At 37.5% G+C, this 15,145-nt stretch overlaps 1 protein-coding gene across 4 annotated transcripts in view; it reads right to left on the reverse strand.

Annotated features, from left to right (window-relative positions):
* The window catches only part of TEC (tec protein tyrosine kinase), a 105,386-nt gene that overhangs the window by 8,582 nt on the left and 81,659 nt on the right, over positions 1 to 15,145 (reverse strand). For all 4 annotated transcript variants that reach the window (XM_081303753.1, XM_081303751.1, XM_081303752.1 and 1 more), the window contains 5 exons: positions 13,852 to 14,024; positions 11,592 to 11,657; positions 6,757 to 6,811; positions 3,903 to 3,982; positions 2,416 to 2,549 (listed from right to left, as the gene is read on the reverse strand). In XM_081303753.1, the coding sequence (XP_081159879.1) occupies positions 2,416 to 2,549; positions 3,903 to 3,982; positions 6,757 to 6,811; positions 11,592 to 11,657; positions 13,852 to 14,024 (508 nt within the window). The remainder of the gene's footprint in view (positions 1 to 2,415; positions 2,550 to 3,902; positions 3,983 to 6,756; positions 6,812 to 11,591; positions 11,658 to 13,851; positions 14,025 to 15,145) is intronic.

The following is a 15,145-nucleotide window of genomic DNA, read 5'->3' on the forward strand; positions in this document are numbered from 1 at the left end:
GCAAGTCCACTCCATGTAAATACCCAAGAGAAATAAAGACATATTTTCATGTATACACTTGTACACAACTATTCACACCAGCTTTATTCATGAAAAATGTAGAAGCAACCCAAATGTTATTAGATTTAATAATTATATTTCCTTTAAAATTATGCAAATGAAATCTATCAGATGAAAAATAAATAAATAAAATCCATATGATGGATTATTTTTCATCAATAAAAAAGAATTGATATCTTATCCAGCAGGCTGCCTGAATTTAGAAATTCCATATTCCCCAGGACCTCTATCTTGTTACATGTCAGATCTCAGCAGAATATACAAGCCAATTTCCAAGGACGTGTGTAGCAAGTCCATCAGGCAGAAAATGTTATCAGGTATTTATGTTGGCCAGAATCCCTACTGATACCTCAGCAATTTTTCTCCTATCCTCATTACTTCAGTCTGTGCATACCCAGGCTGTGTGTTGGTTTCCATAAGCAAATAAGATATGACTTTCTATCACAACAGGTGAGTGTTAACATAACTCCCCAGATTTGGAATTAGAGGGGTGGATCCTCTATCTCACCATTGACCATTATTACACTGAAGTTAAAACTTTTATTGAAGAGATAAAGGTAGACTTGTATGTTGGCCTGAGAACCTATATATTACACAAATATTGAGCTAGGCTCTGCATGGTGACTCGATAATTGGTAGAAGTTGTACAATTCCTATGTCTCTAGCCCTGTGCATTTTTATATTACCTAATTATTTGAACAAACTTGTGATAGTTTTTGTTTTATTTAAAGAATGGAAGTGGGCACAGTGGCACATGCCTGTAATCCTAGCTCAGGAGGATGGAAGGTTCAAAGTCAGCCTCAGCAACTTAGCGAGACCCTTAGCAACTTAGCAAGACCCTGTCCGGAAGTCAAAAATAAAAAGGGCTGGGAATGTAGGTCAATGGTTAAGCACCCCTGGGTTAAATCCCTGGTACCAAAAAAAAAAAAAAAAAAAAGAATACTTTTGCATGGTATAACATGGACAAACCTCAAAAACCTTATACTGTATCCAAGAAACAAGTCATAACAGAACACACATTGTATTCCATTTATGTGAAATGTTCAGCATAGGCTAATCCACAGAGACAGAAAGTAGGTTAGTGGTTGCCTGGGGCTGGGCTGGTGAAGGAGGGGTAATGGGTGATTTCTTTGGGGAATGATGACAATGTTCTTAAAATTAGATGATGGTGACAGCACAGCTCTGAAAATATACTAAGCGCCACTGAACTGTATACTTTAAATGGATGAGTTTTGTGGTATAGTAACTGTTCTTACCATTTTCTGAAAAAAGTAAATGGACTCACACAAAAACAACAAGTTTTACAAAGGGCCTTTGATGAAATTATAAAAGTTCACTTTCCATGCTTGTCTGTTCCCTGTTCAGTTACATCTTTAAAATCCAGGAGTAGAAATCATGCTGCATCAATCCCATAGAACCTCAATGGCATAAATGTAGTTTCCATTTGTATTTTTTTGGTGTTTGTTTTGTTCCCACTTTGGTGCTGAGTTTAGCAGAGATTCAGGAAGATAGAGAATTCATAGGATGTGATTACAGACAGTCTGCAACTTATGCAGGTTCAACTTAGAATTTTTCTCAACTTTACGATAGTGCAAAAATTATATCATTTCACTAGAAAGCATTCTTCAATTTCTGAATGTCTAGTGAATTTTGAATTTTGATCTTCTCCTGGGCTAGCGATATACAAGAAGTTACTCTCTTGCAATGATGGGAAGCTTCAGTGAGCCATAGCTCCCAGTCAACAGTGGACTCTCCACAGTTACTAAGCTATGTGTTTGGTAGGCGAGGTGGATTAAATGCACTTTTCACTTGGGATATTCTCAATTTACAATGGGTTTATCAAACATAAATAAGGAAAGGAGTATCTAGCATCTACTCTTTGGAAGCCTACAGCATAGGATGAAATCCTGGTGCATCTGGCAGCTCCTTCAGTGACTACAATATCTTTTTATGAGACAGGGTTTCACCATGTTGCCCTGGCTGGCCATGAACCCAAGGGATCCTCCTGCCCCAGCCTCCCAAGTAGCTAGAACTATAAACACATGTGACCATGCTTGGCTTAAAACAGACATCTTTTTAGTTTAGTACTAATGATACAAAGCACAGAAATGTCAATACCATAATCCATCGAAATAACTCATGTCCTAATGTCAAGATAGAACTTTTTATGAACCGTGATATTACTTCTGATTTTTCTTGGATATATCACTTCTTTAACATACACTGATTTTATACCCATCACACTTTACAACTAACTAACTACAAAATAAAACTTCTCACAGAAGAATTCACTGGGATGTCTGATCATCTGCACCAATACCTAATATTTGAAATAAGTGTTAACAGGTCACTTACCTGCCGCATTGTGCTTGTGATATTCAATAATCTCAGGAATTGAACTAAAAGCATGCTTTTCCGCTAAGTAATACTTCTTTGGAGATGTTGTTGTTTCCTTTATGTGATAATGCCTGAAACCTGACGAACCTTCTCTATAAGGAAAATTGAAATGTGTTACAACCAAGCTGGGATAACATAACTTCACTCTTAGATGTCTTCTATAGGTGAACCCCCAGCCTTTCTCTGTATGGCCCCTTCTATTCCTGGCATGAAGTTTATTTCTTTCTCCGTGTTCTTTAGTTTTTCCTTTCACATTAACGGGTGGAAGTTCTGCAAGTAGTCACTGATGACATACTTGGTCCCTTTCATGAGACTGAGAAAGATAACATTCCCCAGCTCCATTCAACAACAATTAAAAGTCTCAAAAAAGCCATCAGCGGCTACCACATTTTGTCCTTACTGTTAGCATAAACTTGAGAATTTTCAGAGCACTTGCACTTCCCGTTTTTTTGTTGTGGTGGTTTGATTTGGTTTGGTTTGGTTTAGTACTGGTGATTGAACCCAGAGGCACTTTACCACTGCAATACATCCCCAGCCCTTTTTTAAAATTTTTTATTCTACAATAGGGTCTCGCTAAGTTGCTAAGGCTAGCCTCAAACTTGTGATTCTCCTGCCTCAGCCTCCCAAGTCACTGGGATCCAGAGTACTTGCATTTCTAAAAGTAAATAAATTAGGCTTAAAAATGTACACACTCCACTTTAGATGTCTTTCTAGAATGCAGACCTTCTCTTGTCATGTTTTGATAAAAATGCTTTCAAGATAGTCCTGGACACTGACATCACCTGGTTTCGGCTTCTACCTCTCAGGTTTCTCTTCCTCCCTCTCTGGGTTTCTCCCTACAGTCCAGCTACACACGCTGTTCAGTTCTTTGAAATTCACCGTATCCTCTCCCACCTCTGGGTCTGGACAGTACCCTGGGTCAGAAACACTCTTTCCTTTCCCTCCAGTGTTTTCCTGCCTTACCTATGAGGTCTCAACTTGAATTGAGGACAACAGATATGTCTTAGCTCTGTGACCCCAATACCCCCAGCCCCAATACCTTCCTGTCACAGTGCTTCCCCCACCCAGCCCGTTCACTTGTCTACAGCCTCCACTGAGCTAGGAAGGAAGGAGGCCAAGTCTGCGCCTACACTCTGCTCACAGAGGCATGCTCAGTGCTTAGCTCCGTGTACAATAATTATTTTTTTGAATGTTACTAAGGTTTCTATAGCTATGCGGAACAAATATACTTATGGAAAACTATGGGGTAAATTCCTGAAAATATAAAGGCAAAAAAAAGGAGACTTTAGAAAAAAAGTTCAAGTTTTTTTTTTACTGTTGAATGCAGAATTTTTTTTTTTTTTGGAAATTAGGAATACATACAAAAATATAGGAAAATTCATATAAAACTCTACATTAAAAATTAATTAATTAGTTAATTAATTAAATGGAGCAGGATTACTCACCCTCCAAACTTTGTATAAAGGGAGACGGTGTACAAGCCTGGTTGACTGGAGTCCCTTACCATAAAAGCACCTTCTTTATCCTAAAATAAAAGTTAAGAAATTGCTTTTTTACTCTAATAACTAATATCAATTCCAAGGAAAAGATGTGAGAACCTGATCTTAAAATTTTATGAATATTATCCTTTATTGAGAAAATGTGCTCTGGAGAAGTGCAATTTACCAGTAGGGGTCCTTGGTTTCTCCCATCTACATGGCTTTCTACCTCACACTACTGAGCCATGAGACCAGTTAAAGAAAAGCATGCTCACAGTTCCCCACAACTGCAAATTCTCACACACACTAAGGCAGACATTTCAACCAGATCATTTCTCGGAGCCCTTACAAAACTAACAGACAAGGTTTTGCAGAGCCTGTAAGTCCTGAACATGTGGGAAAACAGTCACTGAAAAAATGACTTGCTTGTCACACATGCCTGTGATCCCAGGGGCTGGGGAGGCTGAGGCAGGAGGATCACAAGTTGAAAGCCAGCATCAGCAACTCAGTGAGGCCCTAAGCAACTTAGCAAGACCCTGTCTCAAAATAAAAAATAAAAAGAAGGGCTGGGGATATTTCTTGGGAGTTAAGCACCTCTGGGTTCAGTCCTTGGTACAAAACAAAGAAAGAAAGGAGTATTGCTTAACAATTAGATTTCATTTCATACATTTTTTTTCATATTTGCTTTAAGCTTTGAATCCTGACTCAATATCATTTTCCATCCTCATAGCATTTTTCCTGTAAATAACTCGTACTCTTTATAAGAATGTACTTAAATATTCTTAATTCCCCTGGAATTTCATGTTAAATGCCAATCTTTACAAAAGGAGAAATGAAAACACAAGTAACTAAAGTGGAGAAAATCAAAAAGTCAGTAACAATTCTGAATGAATAAAGGACAAACCTTCAGCAGGTCCCAAGAGCAAGAAACAGAAGCTATGAACTTTAAAGTACTCTACCACTAATGCCATGTTCAATCTCTAGTATTTATGTTGCTCTAAGATGAAAAATTTGCTTAATAGTTGAAAAGTAAAATGAATTGTATTCTTTCTCTTTTAAGCCAGTATCAAACCCAGGACCTTGTGCATGCTTACTAAGCTACACTCCCTAATACCTTAAATTTTATTCTTAGAAAGACAATGGAATTAAATCAGGCCCCACAAATATATCTGATTAGAACAATTAGGAACAATAATTATGGTAGTTAATTGATAAGTAAAAACATAATAGCTACCATTTATTTATCAAAAACCTATTCTGTTTTAACATGCCCTGATATGTAAATGCACTTAATCCAAACAGTCCTATGTGGTAGGTACTCCTGCTGTCCCCACCCATCTTCACATGTAAGGAAATGGGCATGGAAAGGGGGTAACTTTCCTTACGTGAGAAAGTTCATAAGTAGTGAACCAGGATTTGGACCCCAGACCACCTAGCTACCACATCCCTAGAGCAGCCTCTCATCGTGGAGCCTCTAGGGAGACACATAACAATACTGCAGAAGTCCAGCATGATGGGGCATGCTGGTATTCCAGCATCTTGACAGGCTGAGGCAGGAGGATTGCAGGTTCAAAACCAGCCTCAACAACTTATCGAGGCCCTAAGCAACTCAGCCAGACTGTCTCTAAATAAAACATTAAAAAAGGGCTGAGGATATGGCTCAATGGTTGAGTGCCCCTGGCTTCAATTCCTGGTACCAAAACAAACAATCCTGTGGGGATGGGCATGGTTAGGTGGAACCCAAATGAGCAAAGCCACCTGCCACTGTTTTTGCAGCACATACTACAGAAACAAGTGTTCAATAAAACCTTGACTGGTAACAAAAAGCAGGAGAGAAAATGAGAAAAAAAAAACTGCTTAAAAGACCTGGAACTATTACTAAATAGAATAACTCTATGTGTTTAGATCATAAACACAGGGAATTGCAGGGGTCATCTTCTAACCCAACCTTCTTATCTTATGCAAAAAGTGGACTAGAAAAGCTACAGCTAAACTCAGGTCTCCTTCCTTAGCGGTACCATTTCGTCTAGAGCATTCTTTTAGTTCTTTTTAAGATGTGAGAATTTAAGCACATTTATTTCTATAGGCAAATATTTTATTAAGCTTTCATTTATAAAGATTGTTAATATCAATGTGAATTATTCTAAAATGAATAGCTTCAAGAAAAAAAAGAAAAAGAAAAGAAAAAAACAATAAAATGCTGAAAGCAAGGTAGCAAATGATAAATCAGTATGAAAGAAAGAAAAAATTGCTCATGTACAGCTATTACCTCCTGTTATGGGTTTAATTGTATCCCTCTTCCCTGACAAAGAAGCTCCTAAGCTCCAGTATCTCAGAATGTGACCTTGTTTGGAGGCAAGGGTCTTTACAGAGGTCACTGAGTTTAAATGAAGTATTTATGGTCAGCTCTAATTCAACATGACTGGTGTCCTTATAAAAAGAGGACATTTGGATACAGAGGCAGACATGCACAGAGGGAAGTAACTGCCATTTCCAAGCCAAGGAGAGAGGCTTAGAAGAAATCCTCACCTCACAGCCCTCAGAAAGAACCAGCCCTCCTGGGACCTTACTTTTGACTTCCAGCCTCCAGAACCATGAGACACAGTTCCGTTGTTTAAGCCCCTCAGCTCGTGGCCCTTTGTTACTGAAGCCCAGTGCGCTAACACACAAATAATCTCTTTAAAATGATGTGGAAAAAAAACATATTTATATCATAGACATTTTAGGCTTTAGAAGCAACTGTGTGGGGCCATTTATTAGGGATTCATTAAAATTAAGCTGTACTGAGATCAAACCCATAAAATAAGCACAAACAACTTACCTCAGTTCTGAGGAGTTGCTCTGCCTTGCTTCTATTTGTATTTCTGCAATACCATCTGAACAGAAAAAGATACACTTAAGGTCTCATATTATTTAAAATTATGTTTTTATTCTTAGTAGGATTAATTAGATAATAAAGCTCCCCAATAATAAATACAATAAGTAAAAACTAGGCAAGATATCACTCATAATCTAAATAGACAACCAGTAACATATTGATGTATATAGTTTCAGATATTTTTACCCATGTTTTTATGAAAACACACATCTATGCCTGCATTATTTTATTAAGGTGGGATCAAACTTTACTTGATACATCAAAACATGAATTTGTCACATGACAGCTCATAGCAATATAGTTCTATAAATCTTGATATGGATGTACCATAATTTATTTAAGGTATTCATTATACAATATGAAAAATCATCTGCAATTTTTTGCTGTTCCAGTCATAATGAGAATGAATTTTATTTCACTGATTCAAACTTGCAGACAATGTCAATTTACATTTTTGTCTTAAATTCAAATTAAATCTTATTCTAAGCTCCCAGCACACCAACATTGCAGATTCCATCCTAAGTCATTATGGTGGCTCTCTGTCAAATTTCATGAAGGTCTCAAGTGTCAACAGAAAAGAAGGAAAACCTAAGAGCAGGCCTTCTGGATTTTCCATATCTGCTGACTTCCAGAATCCTCAAGCCCTGGTGGTTGCCTGAGGCTATACTAGAAAAATCCCTGTCCTAGCCAAGTAGTCAATCCTGTCCTCCCACCAAGCCTAGCCACAACCCTGTGCCATGCCCCAAGGTCTTGCAGATCTATGCCCCTTCTTAACCTCTGAGAAACCTTTCTCTTCTTACTGTCATCTCCCACCCCATCCCTAGGGGTCCTCTCCCCTCCCTTCGTTCCCAGCACAATCCCTCTATACAACTATTAGCAAATGTTCAAAATAACATGAACCAAGATCATTTGGCCTTCAGTTTTAAATTTGTTTTATTAAATGATTTTTAGTTGGAAAGGAATCTTCCACCATAGTCAAATACCCTGAACTGAATGCTATGAAGTCAGCCTGATCCTCCAGCCTTTGAAATTTTCACCACTGGATCAGGTTTTCCTAAAAGAACCAGCACCTGACTGGTCCAGCAAATACCCTGGGACAGTGAATACAAAGGCTTTCCCTGATTGAAGAAGGCAAAAATAGAAAGATAAAATACAAGACTTTTTTCTATCTGGATTCTTTTATACAGCAGCCAAACACAAATTGTAATCTCAATGTGAATTGAATGATGTTGGATATTTTTATTTAGAATCTGAGGTGGTGAACAAGACCTCAGAATTGTCAACATCTCATTACTGTGGCTCTCACTTTAAAAATGAGACCAAGTGGAACAAAATTGCTATTTTGATAAATCCATTTCTGAATGCAAATGAGAAATACATAAACTAGGAGAACAGAATGAATTCTGTCCCTAAAGCTTTTCCACTCATATGAGAAACATTTGTCAGATGCCAAAAGCAGTCACATAAATTAGCTAAAGAAAGATAACGGGAGCTCTAATACACAATATAAACAAATAGGGTGTGAGGGATTGGAAAAATTCTATTTATTAATAACAGAAGATCTAGTTCCATGTCTTCACAGTGAGAATAAGTGATAGGGATTCATATGCAGGACATCAGGAAAGGTAAATTGTGGCTCTCAAAGGGAGACTAGACATAAAATACTCAGAGAAATAGGGAGGCGCCTTCCTCATCTACTATATTCTAGCTCCTGGGAAGGAATTAAAGAAATAAGGAAAGAAAAGAGATCGGGCTCTTTGAACTCCTCTTCCAAAGGGTCAATTTTTATGCATTTGCAGGTTCTCTGAAAAGGATACTTTCATCCTTGGGACATGCTATCATTTGGCTCTGAATTGCCCCCTAAAGGCCCATGTGTAAAAGCTTGGTCCCCAGGATGGCACTGTTGGAGGTTGTGGAACCTTTGGGAGGGAGGCCTGATGAGAGATCCTTAGGCCCTGGGGGCAATGCTCTTGAAGGAAATTGTGAGACCCTGGCCCCTTCTTCTTCCTTCCTTTGCTTTCTGCTCATTATGTAAGTAGTTTTGCTCTGCCGTGTGTTCCCACCATGATGTGCTACCTCACCACAAGCCCGAGACAATGGGTCTAATCCATCATGAACTGGAACCTCCGGAACTCATGAGCCAAAATAAACCTTTTATCTTTATAAGATAATTGTCTCAGACATTTTCTCAGAGTAACATGAAGCTGACTAACATAGGATATAAACTCAGATCTTTCAGTGTATATTGAAGGAAGGAGAGAGGAAGGACTGATGAACAAATAAACAGGGGAATTAACTAGTGATAGGTATTTCCTAATAGCTCTCCATGGCTTATCTCTCCTCTCTTACAATACCTATCCCCAAGCAAGGAGAAAAAGACCACAGGGGCTCTGCTGGGTCCATTCTGTCAGAAAGAGAGATATGCACCAGTAAAATATAAAGGAGCCTATGTGACATGAGAAGACAGAGGTGCCATCCCACATAGCTCTTTCACAAGCCTGCAAAAGAGATGTGTCATTTGAGATTAACACCTTTTGCTAAAGGGACTCTACATCTGGAAATAATGCCCAGAATGTATAGGTAACATGTCAACCTGTCCTCAGATATCAAAACGCTGATGTGAATTTTTCAAATTGGCTGGTCACCTCACAATATTCCAGAGAAATATGACTTTATAGCAGTGTCTAAATACAGGGAAAGAGGAGGTTTGAGGACATTCAGTCCTTTCTGGAAAGATCACACCCTGGTCAAGCTTTTAAGGGCAGAAATGTTATTTTATTTGTATAGTCATGCATCACTTAATGACAATGAAATGTATTTTTATGCAATTTCATCACTATGTGTACATACATAAACCTAGATGGTGTAGCTTAACACATATCTGGCTTACATGCTTCAGATTATTGCTTCTAGTCTACAAACCTGTATAACATGCTACTATACAAAAAACCAGGGTGCAGTGGTACATGTCTGTAATCCCAGCAGCTCGTGAGGCTGAGGCAGGAGGATGGCGAGTTCAAAGCCAACCTCAGCAATTTAGTGAGGTGCTAAGCAACTCAGTGAGACCCTGTCTCTAAATAAAATACAAAAAAAGAGCTGGGGATGTGGCTCAGTGGTTAAGTGGCCCTGGGTTCAATCCCTTGTACCAAAAAAAAAAAAATAGACAATTATAACATAATGGTAGGTGTTTGTGCATCTAAACACATCTAAACATAGAAAAGGTACAGTAAAATACTAGTTAAAAAAAACTTCAGCTTTATCTTAATTTTATGAAACCACTATTCAATATACAATCAATTTTAGCCAAAATGTCATTATACATCACAAAATGTATTTAGTTTATATTTTCCACCAACTTCTAAAATTTCCTTAAGGGATCATACTGCTGAGCACTGTGACTCTTCGAAACTATTTGTCCTCATCTAGATTTATGTTACCATAAATGACATGAACAGAGGCAACAGCTTGCTGTTGTTTTTGCTGTTTTTAAGGAAATGAATGATGCATGAATACACTATCTCAAAATGACCACAAGAGTGTGTGGTATGTACAAGCTTTGCATCAAGGCCTAGCCACACACTTTGTGTGTGCTAGCCACACACTGCTAGCAGGCAGAAACAGGACAACTTCTCTGACAATACTCAGCAGAGGTCTTAACAACTTCAAACACACAGCCTTTCAATATTAGAGGTGTCAATTTTAGAGCTCTCATTTAGGACAGTACGCAAGAAGAGGTTATCCCAGTTATTTTTACATAGCTAAGATGCCTGAATCAATCTAATGCCCCACAAGTGACTACCTGCTCTACATCCAGATGCAATAAACTCGCTGTGTCCCAAGGCCTTGCAGAACACCTGAGACATACTAAGAATTCAGTAAATGAATTTATGACTGAGTGAAACACAATGCATCTATGAAGATATTTTCAAAGAATATTCAGTGTCAGGAGCAAATATTCACTCATACTGTTCAGAGGGGAAAAAAAGATATAAAACAATATATACAGCATGAGTCTACTTTTAAAAAACAGTAAAAAGATTTTTAAAATATATACTAATGTTGACAGAGGTCAACTATGATTTGTCTTTGAGAGCTTTTTCTTATTAACATTTTTCCTATTTTCAGGGGTTTATTTTTTTCCTTTTCTTTAAAAATATTTGTTTCTATCATGTTTCTTCTGAATGAATTGACCATTCCCACCAAGATAGTGAATAGACAAAAGACCAAAGGAAGCTATCACTCTTGGCTCCTGTTTGAAACCAATAGCTACAGCAAACATCTGTCTTGATTCAGGACCAATTATTTTCAAGGTTTTTAAAATAATAGTCATATTTAAACAATAATCATATTTAAATATATAATATTTAAACAGATATTGTATTTGAACAAATCATTTTAAACAATAAGCATAATCTAACTTTTAGTTAGAGAAAAGAAACAAACTTTTTTTAAAGACTACTCTGGGAATTATTAAATCATATCTTGAATGAACAAATGATCTATATTTCAAAATCAGCTAAGCTATAATTTGTTTAAAATCAATTCAATTGTATCTGTTTGTATAACTCCATTCACACACAGAACCTTCAGGAAACATGCCTTATAGATACTAATTCTCAGGGTTTTACCACACCAGTTGTCTGGTGTGGTAAGAATATATTGGTACCATGTTTTAAAGGTTATGAAAGAAGCCCACCAATTTTCAAAACGCCTTACATAATGAAGAAAATGAAAACATTTTCTGGGTTTTCCCATTTATAAAATAAACATCTACTCACTCATATTGATCTAAGTTGTTTGATTTCTTTCCTGTTACATAATTACTGGGGATATATCCTTCACTCCTAGAAATAAGAAAAACACTGTGGGTAAACAGATATTACTTTATTGAGAGGTTATTTAAAGAAAGGAAGATAAAAGACATTCTAAGATAGTTAAAGCATATTGCCCAAAGCTCCTAAGAAAGATAAGCTCACTGTCAAGAATTCAGGATATCTGTATCATTTGACACTTTACAAAGTACTACGATGTTTGATCCTCATAAGAGTTCTGAGGCAGGCAGGCATTACTGTCCCCATCTTCTGGTGGGAAAAGCAAGGCTTAGAAAGATTCAGATATGTTCCCAAGGTCCCAAAGCCAGCCAGCAACTAGACCAGAGCTGAAACTCTAGACTTATGGTTCAATGTAGAGATCTCCAGAATTCACAATTTCTTGGGATTTTTTTTCCTCCACATTTTTTATTGATGTATTATAATTGCATATAATGTTGGGATTTGTTGTTACATATTTATACATGCTCTTGGGATGTTTTAAAGAAACGAGAATATTCACAAAACCAAAAGTGCTAAATAAAGGCACACACCACTCTAACACCTTGACAGTACTTATAAAATAGCTTCACTGAGGTACTTGTTAAAAAGGCAAATTCCTTAGTATGAGCAAGGCCCTGGGTTCTATTCTCAGCCCCACAAAAAGAAAAAAGGCAAATTCTTGAATCACACCCCAAGACAGGAATTAAGAAGGCCTACGTACTCTAATAGCCTAGGAAAAACACACCAGGAAGATTGGTAAATCAAGATGGTAAAATGTTGGTAATTTTTTAAGTTAAGTAATTTTATTATATATTTTTGTAGATGTTTGGAAATTTCTACAATACAGGTTGAATATATCTTATCTGAAATGCTTGGGACCAAAAGTGTTTTGAATTTTAGAATATTTACATAGACTCTACCAGTTAAGCATCCCTAAACTTATCATCTGAAACCCAGTACTCCAAAACCCAAAACTTTCAGAATATCAACAAAGTACTTTGGATTTAGGTTTTTGGATTAATGTTGCTTCAACTGCATAAAATTATGAATAAAATATCTGGTAAAGAGGAGCAGGAACTTCTTATAAACACAAAAAGTTAAGATTCCCAAGAAGGTAATAATGCTCAACAAACCAGCACCCAGATGACCAGAAGTGCCAAGAGCTGAATAAAAGAGGGGACCCTGCCTCACCCAGAGGCTACCACTGTTCCCAAAAATGAACTGAGGAACAGAGAGGGGAACTGGCGATGGGTCAAGGAGGTGAGAGCAGGTGGAAGAGAAAGTATTTTCTCAGGATAGAAGACCCCTGTTCTTATCCACTGGAACTCATAATGTAAATGCATAGTATATTAGAGGTAAACACAGGATATAGTTCACTTAATGAAGCCCAAGAGAGACTCATCCTCTGTGTTTAACCGTATCTACCTATATATTTAAAATAAGGTTAAAAGAATTGTTCCACTTAAATCCTACGTTATCTGGTGCAAATAATGCTGGGATTTTTTTGTTTGTGTTTTGAGATGGGGTCTCACTATGTTGCCCAGGCTGGTCTTAAACTCCTAGGGTCAGGTAATGCTCCTGACTCAGCCTTACTAACACTGGGACTACAGATGTATGCCATCATGCCTGACAATACTTGCTATTTATTTCCTGTATGCATGTATGTATGTTTGTGTGTGTGTATATACGTATATAATATATATTTATTTATTTTATACATATACATATATATGCATACATATATATAAGTACTCTTCCTTCCTATTTCTCTTTCTGATGAAGAGAGGGAGAGAGAAAGACAATTTCAAGTGACAAGAGGCTCCATTATATCATGTCTGTATATATGTGCACATGTACATGTAGAGAGAGAAATTCTAAGAAATTTATGATATATAATGCCTTAGAAAGACCTAAGATTACCTACTTAGATAATCTTAAGGATTATATATAACTATTTCTCCTAAGGTCAAAATAGTCAAATAAAATATATGGTGAATGAGAAAGAGATGAGTATAATCTCTTCCAACCTCTGGGAAGAAGTGATTGATCAGTTTGCATTTATTGAGTGACTACTAAGAATACACAGTGGTACTACAAAGTAATAATGTATACTTTGACTTCTGGCAAACTACAACCTCATTACATGACAGATAGAGCGCATATACTTCACTCAATACTTCACTCCTACCCACTCACTGCATGCAAGGGCCAGGGAGAGAAGGCTTACCCATATTTATCTCTTGCTCTCCACCAGTGGACATCATTCTTTTCCAATATGATATACTCTTGACCTCTCTCTAATCTGAGGTCATGCGCTTCTGTTGCTTGGAAATCATATATTGCAACAACTATTTCTTCACTACTATCTTCTTCAGGAGGAATTGGTGGGGGAGGCCTTCTCTAAGCAAACAAGATAACATGTGAAAGTTTAATCTTCTATCTGAAACTGATCTTGAAATAAAACAGTAAAACACTGAAGGATTCACACATTACCAAAGAATAAGGCAGAGCCCTCTAATCGAATATGTCACCTGATAGCAACCAGAGAACCCTCCAATCTTAGATGCAGTAGATGCTACCACATCTCTTACGGGTTTTCAGAATACAGGACAAGAGCAAAAACCATATTGAAACATGGAAACAATTTTTATGTGTCAGGAATCGTTTTCCAGGGAGAGGCAGGGGTAATACGTGAGTAGAGACCAGGAGAACTAAAGGAAGACCCATCACTGAAATGGCCTGCAGTGGGGAAAGCCCACCATGGAGTCTGTTAACAGGTCTCCTCCCATTCAAAGGGATTTGTACTTCTTTATGCCCACACTGCTCAAGGCACATGCTTAGGATCTAACAGTTTTTCTCTTTTGTTCTTAATATTGCTTCCATGAAATACAGCATAGTAACTCCCATGTTACCAGTGAGACAACAATGGTTTACACAGTCCCTCCAAAGTCACTCACATCAGATTCACATCAGCTCAGTTCAGGACTGGGTCCAAAGTCCATGCTTTTCCACCATATCCCAGTCTTCAAATATATGACTAAATCACTAAAATCACTCATGGATCATACTGGGGGTTCCTTTTTTTGTTGCAGGTTTTGTTTGTTTGGTTTGGTTTGGTTTGATTGTTTGTTTTTTTAACCAGGGATTGAACCCATGAACCCAGGGAAACTTAACCCCTGAGCCACATCCCCCAGCCTTTAAATTTTTTTTTTTTTCATTTTGAGACAGGGTCTCACTAAGTTGCTTAGGCCTTGCTAAATTACTGGGGCTGGCCTTGAACTTGTGATCTTCCTACCTCAGCTTCCTGAGTTGCTGGGATTACAGGTGTGCACCACTGCACCCCGCTGTCATATTATATTCTTGAGACCAAAATTTTCTTTTAAAAAAGTCCCACACTTCTGATACAACTCTTTCAGCCCAGCTACAGACAAAATGCCAGATAAGAACAGGACTCCCAGTGATAAAATTTATACAATTAAATTGATATTATTTCACATCAAGGACAATTCAAATAAGTCATA

Source organism: Spermophilus citellus (assembly GCF_964194105.1).
Source record: "Spermophilus citellus genome assembly, chromosome: 8".
Classification (NCBI taxonomy): domain Eukaryota; kingdom Metazoa; phylum Chordata; class Mammalia; order Rodentia; family Sciuridae; genus Spermophilus; species Spermophilus citellus.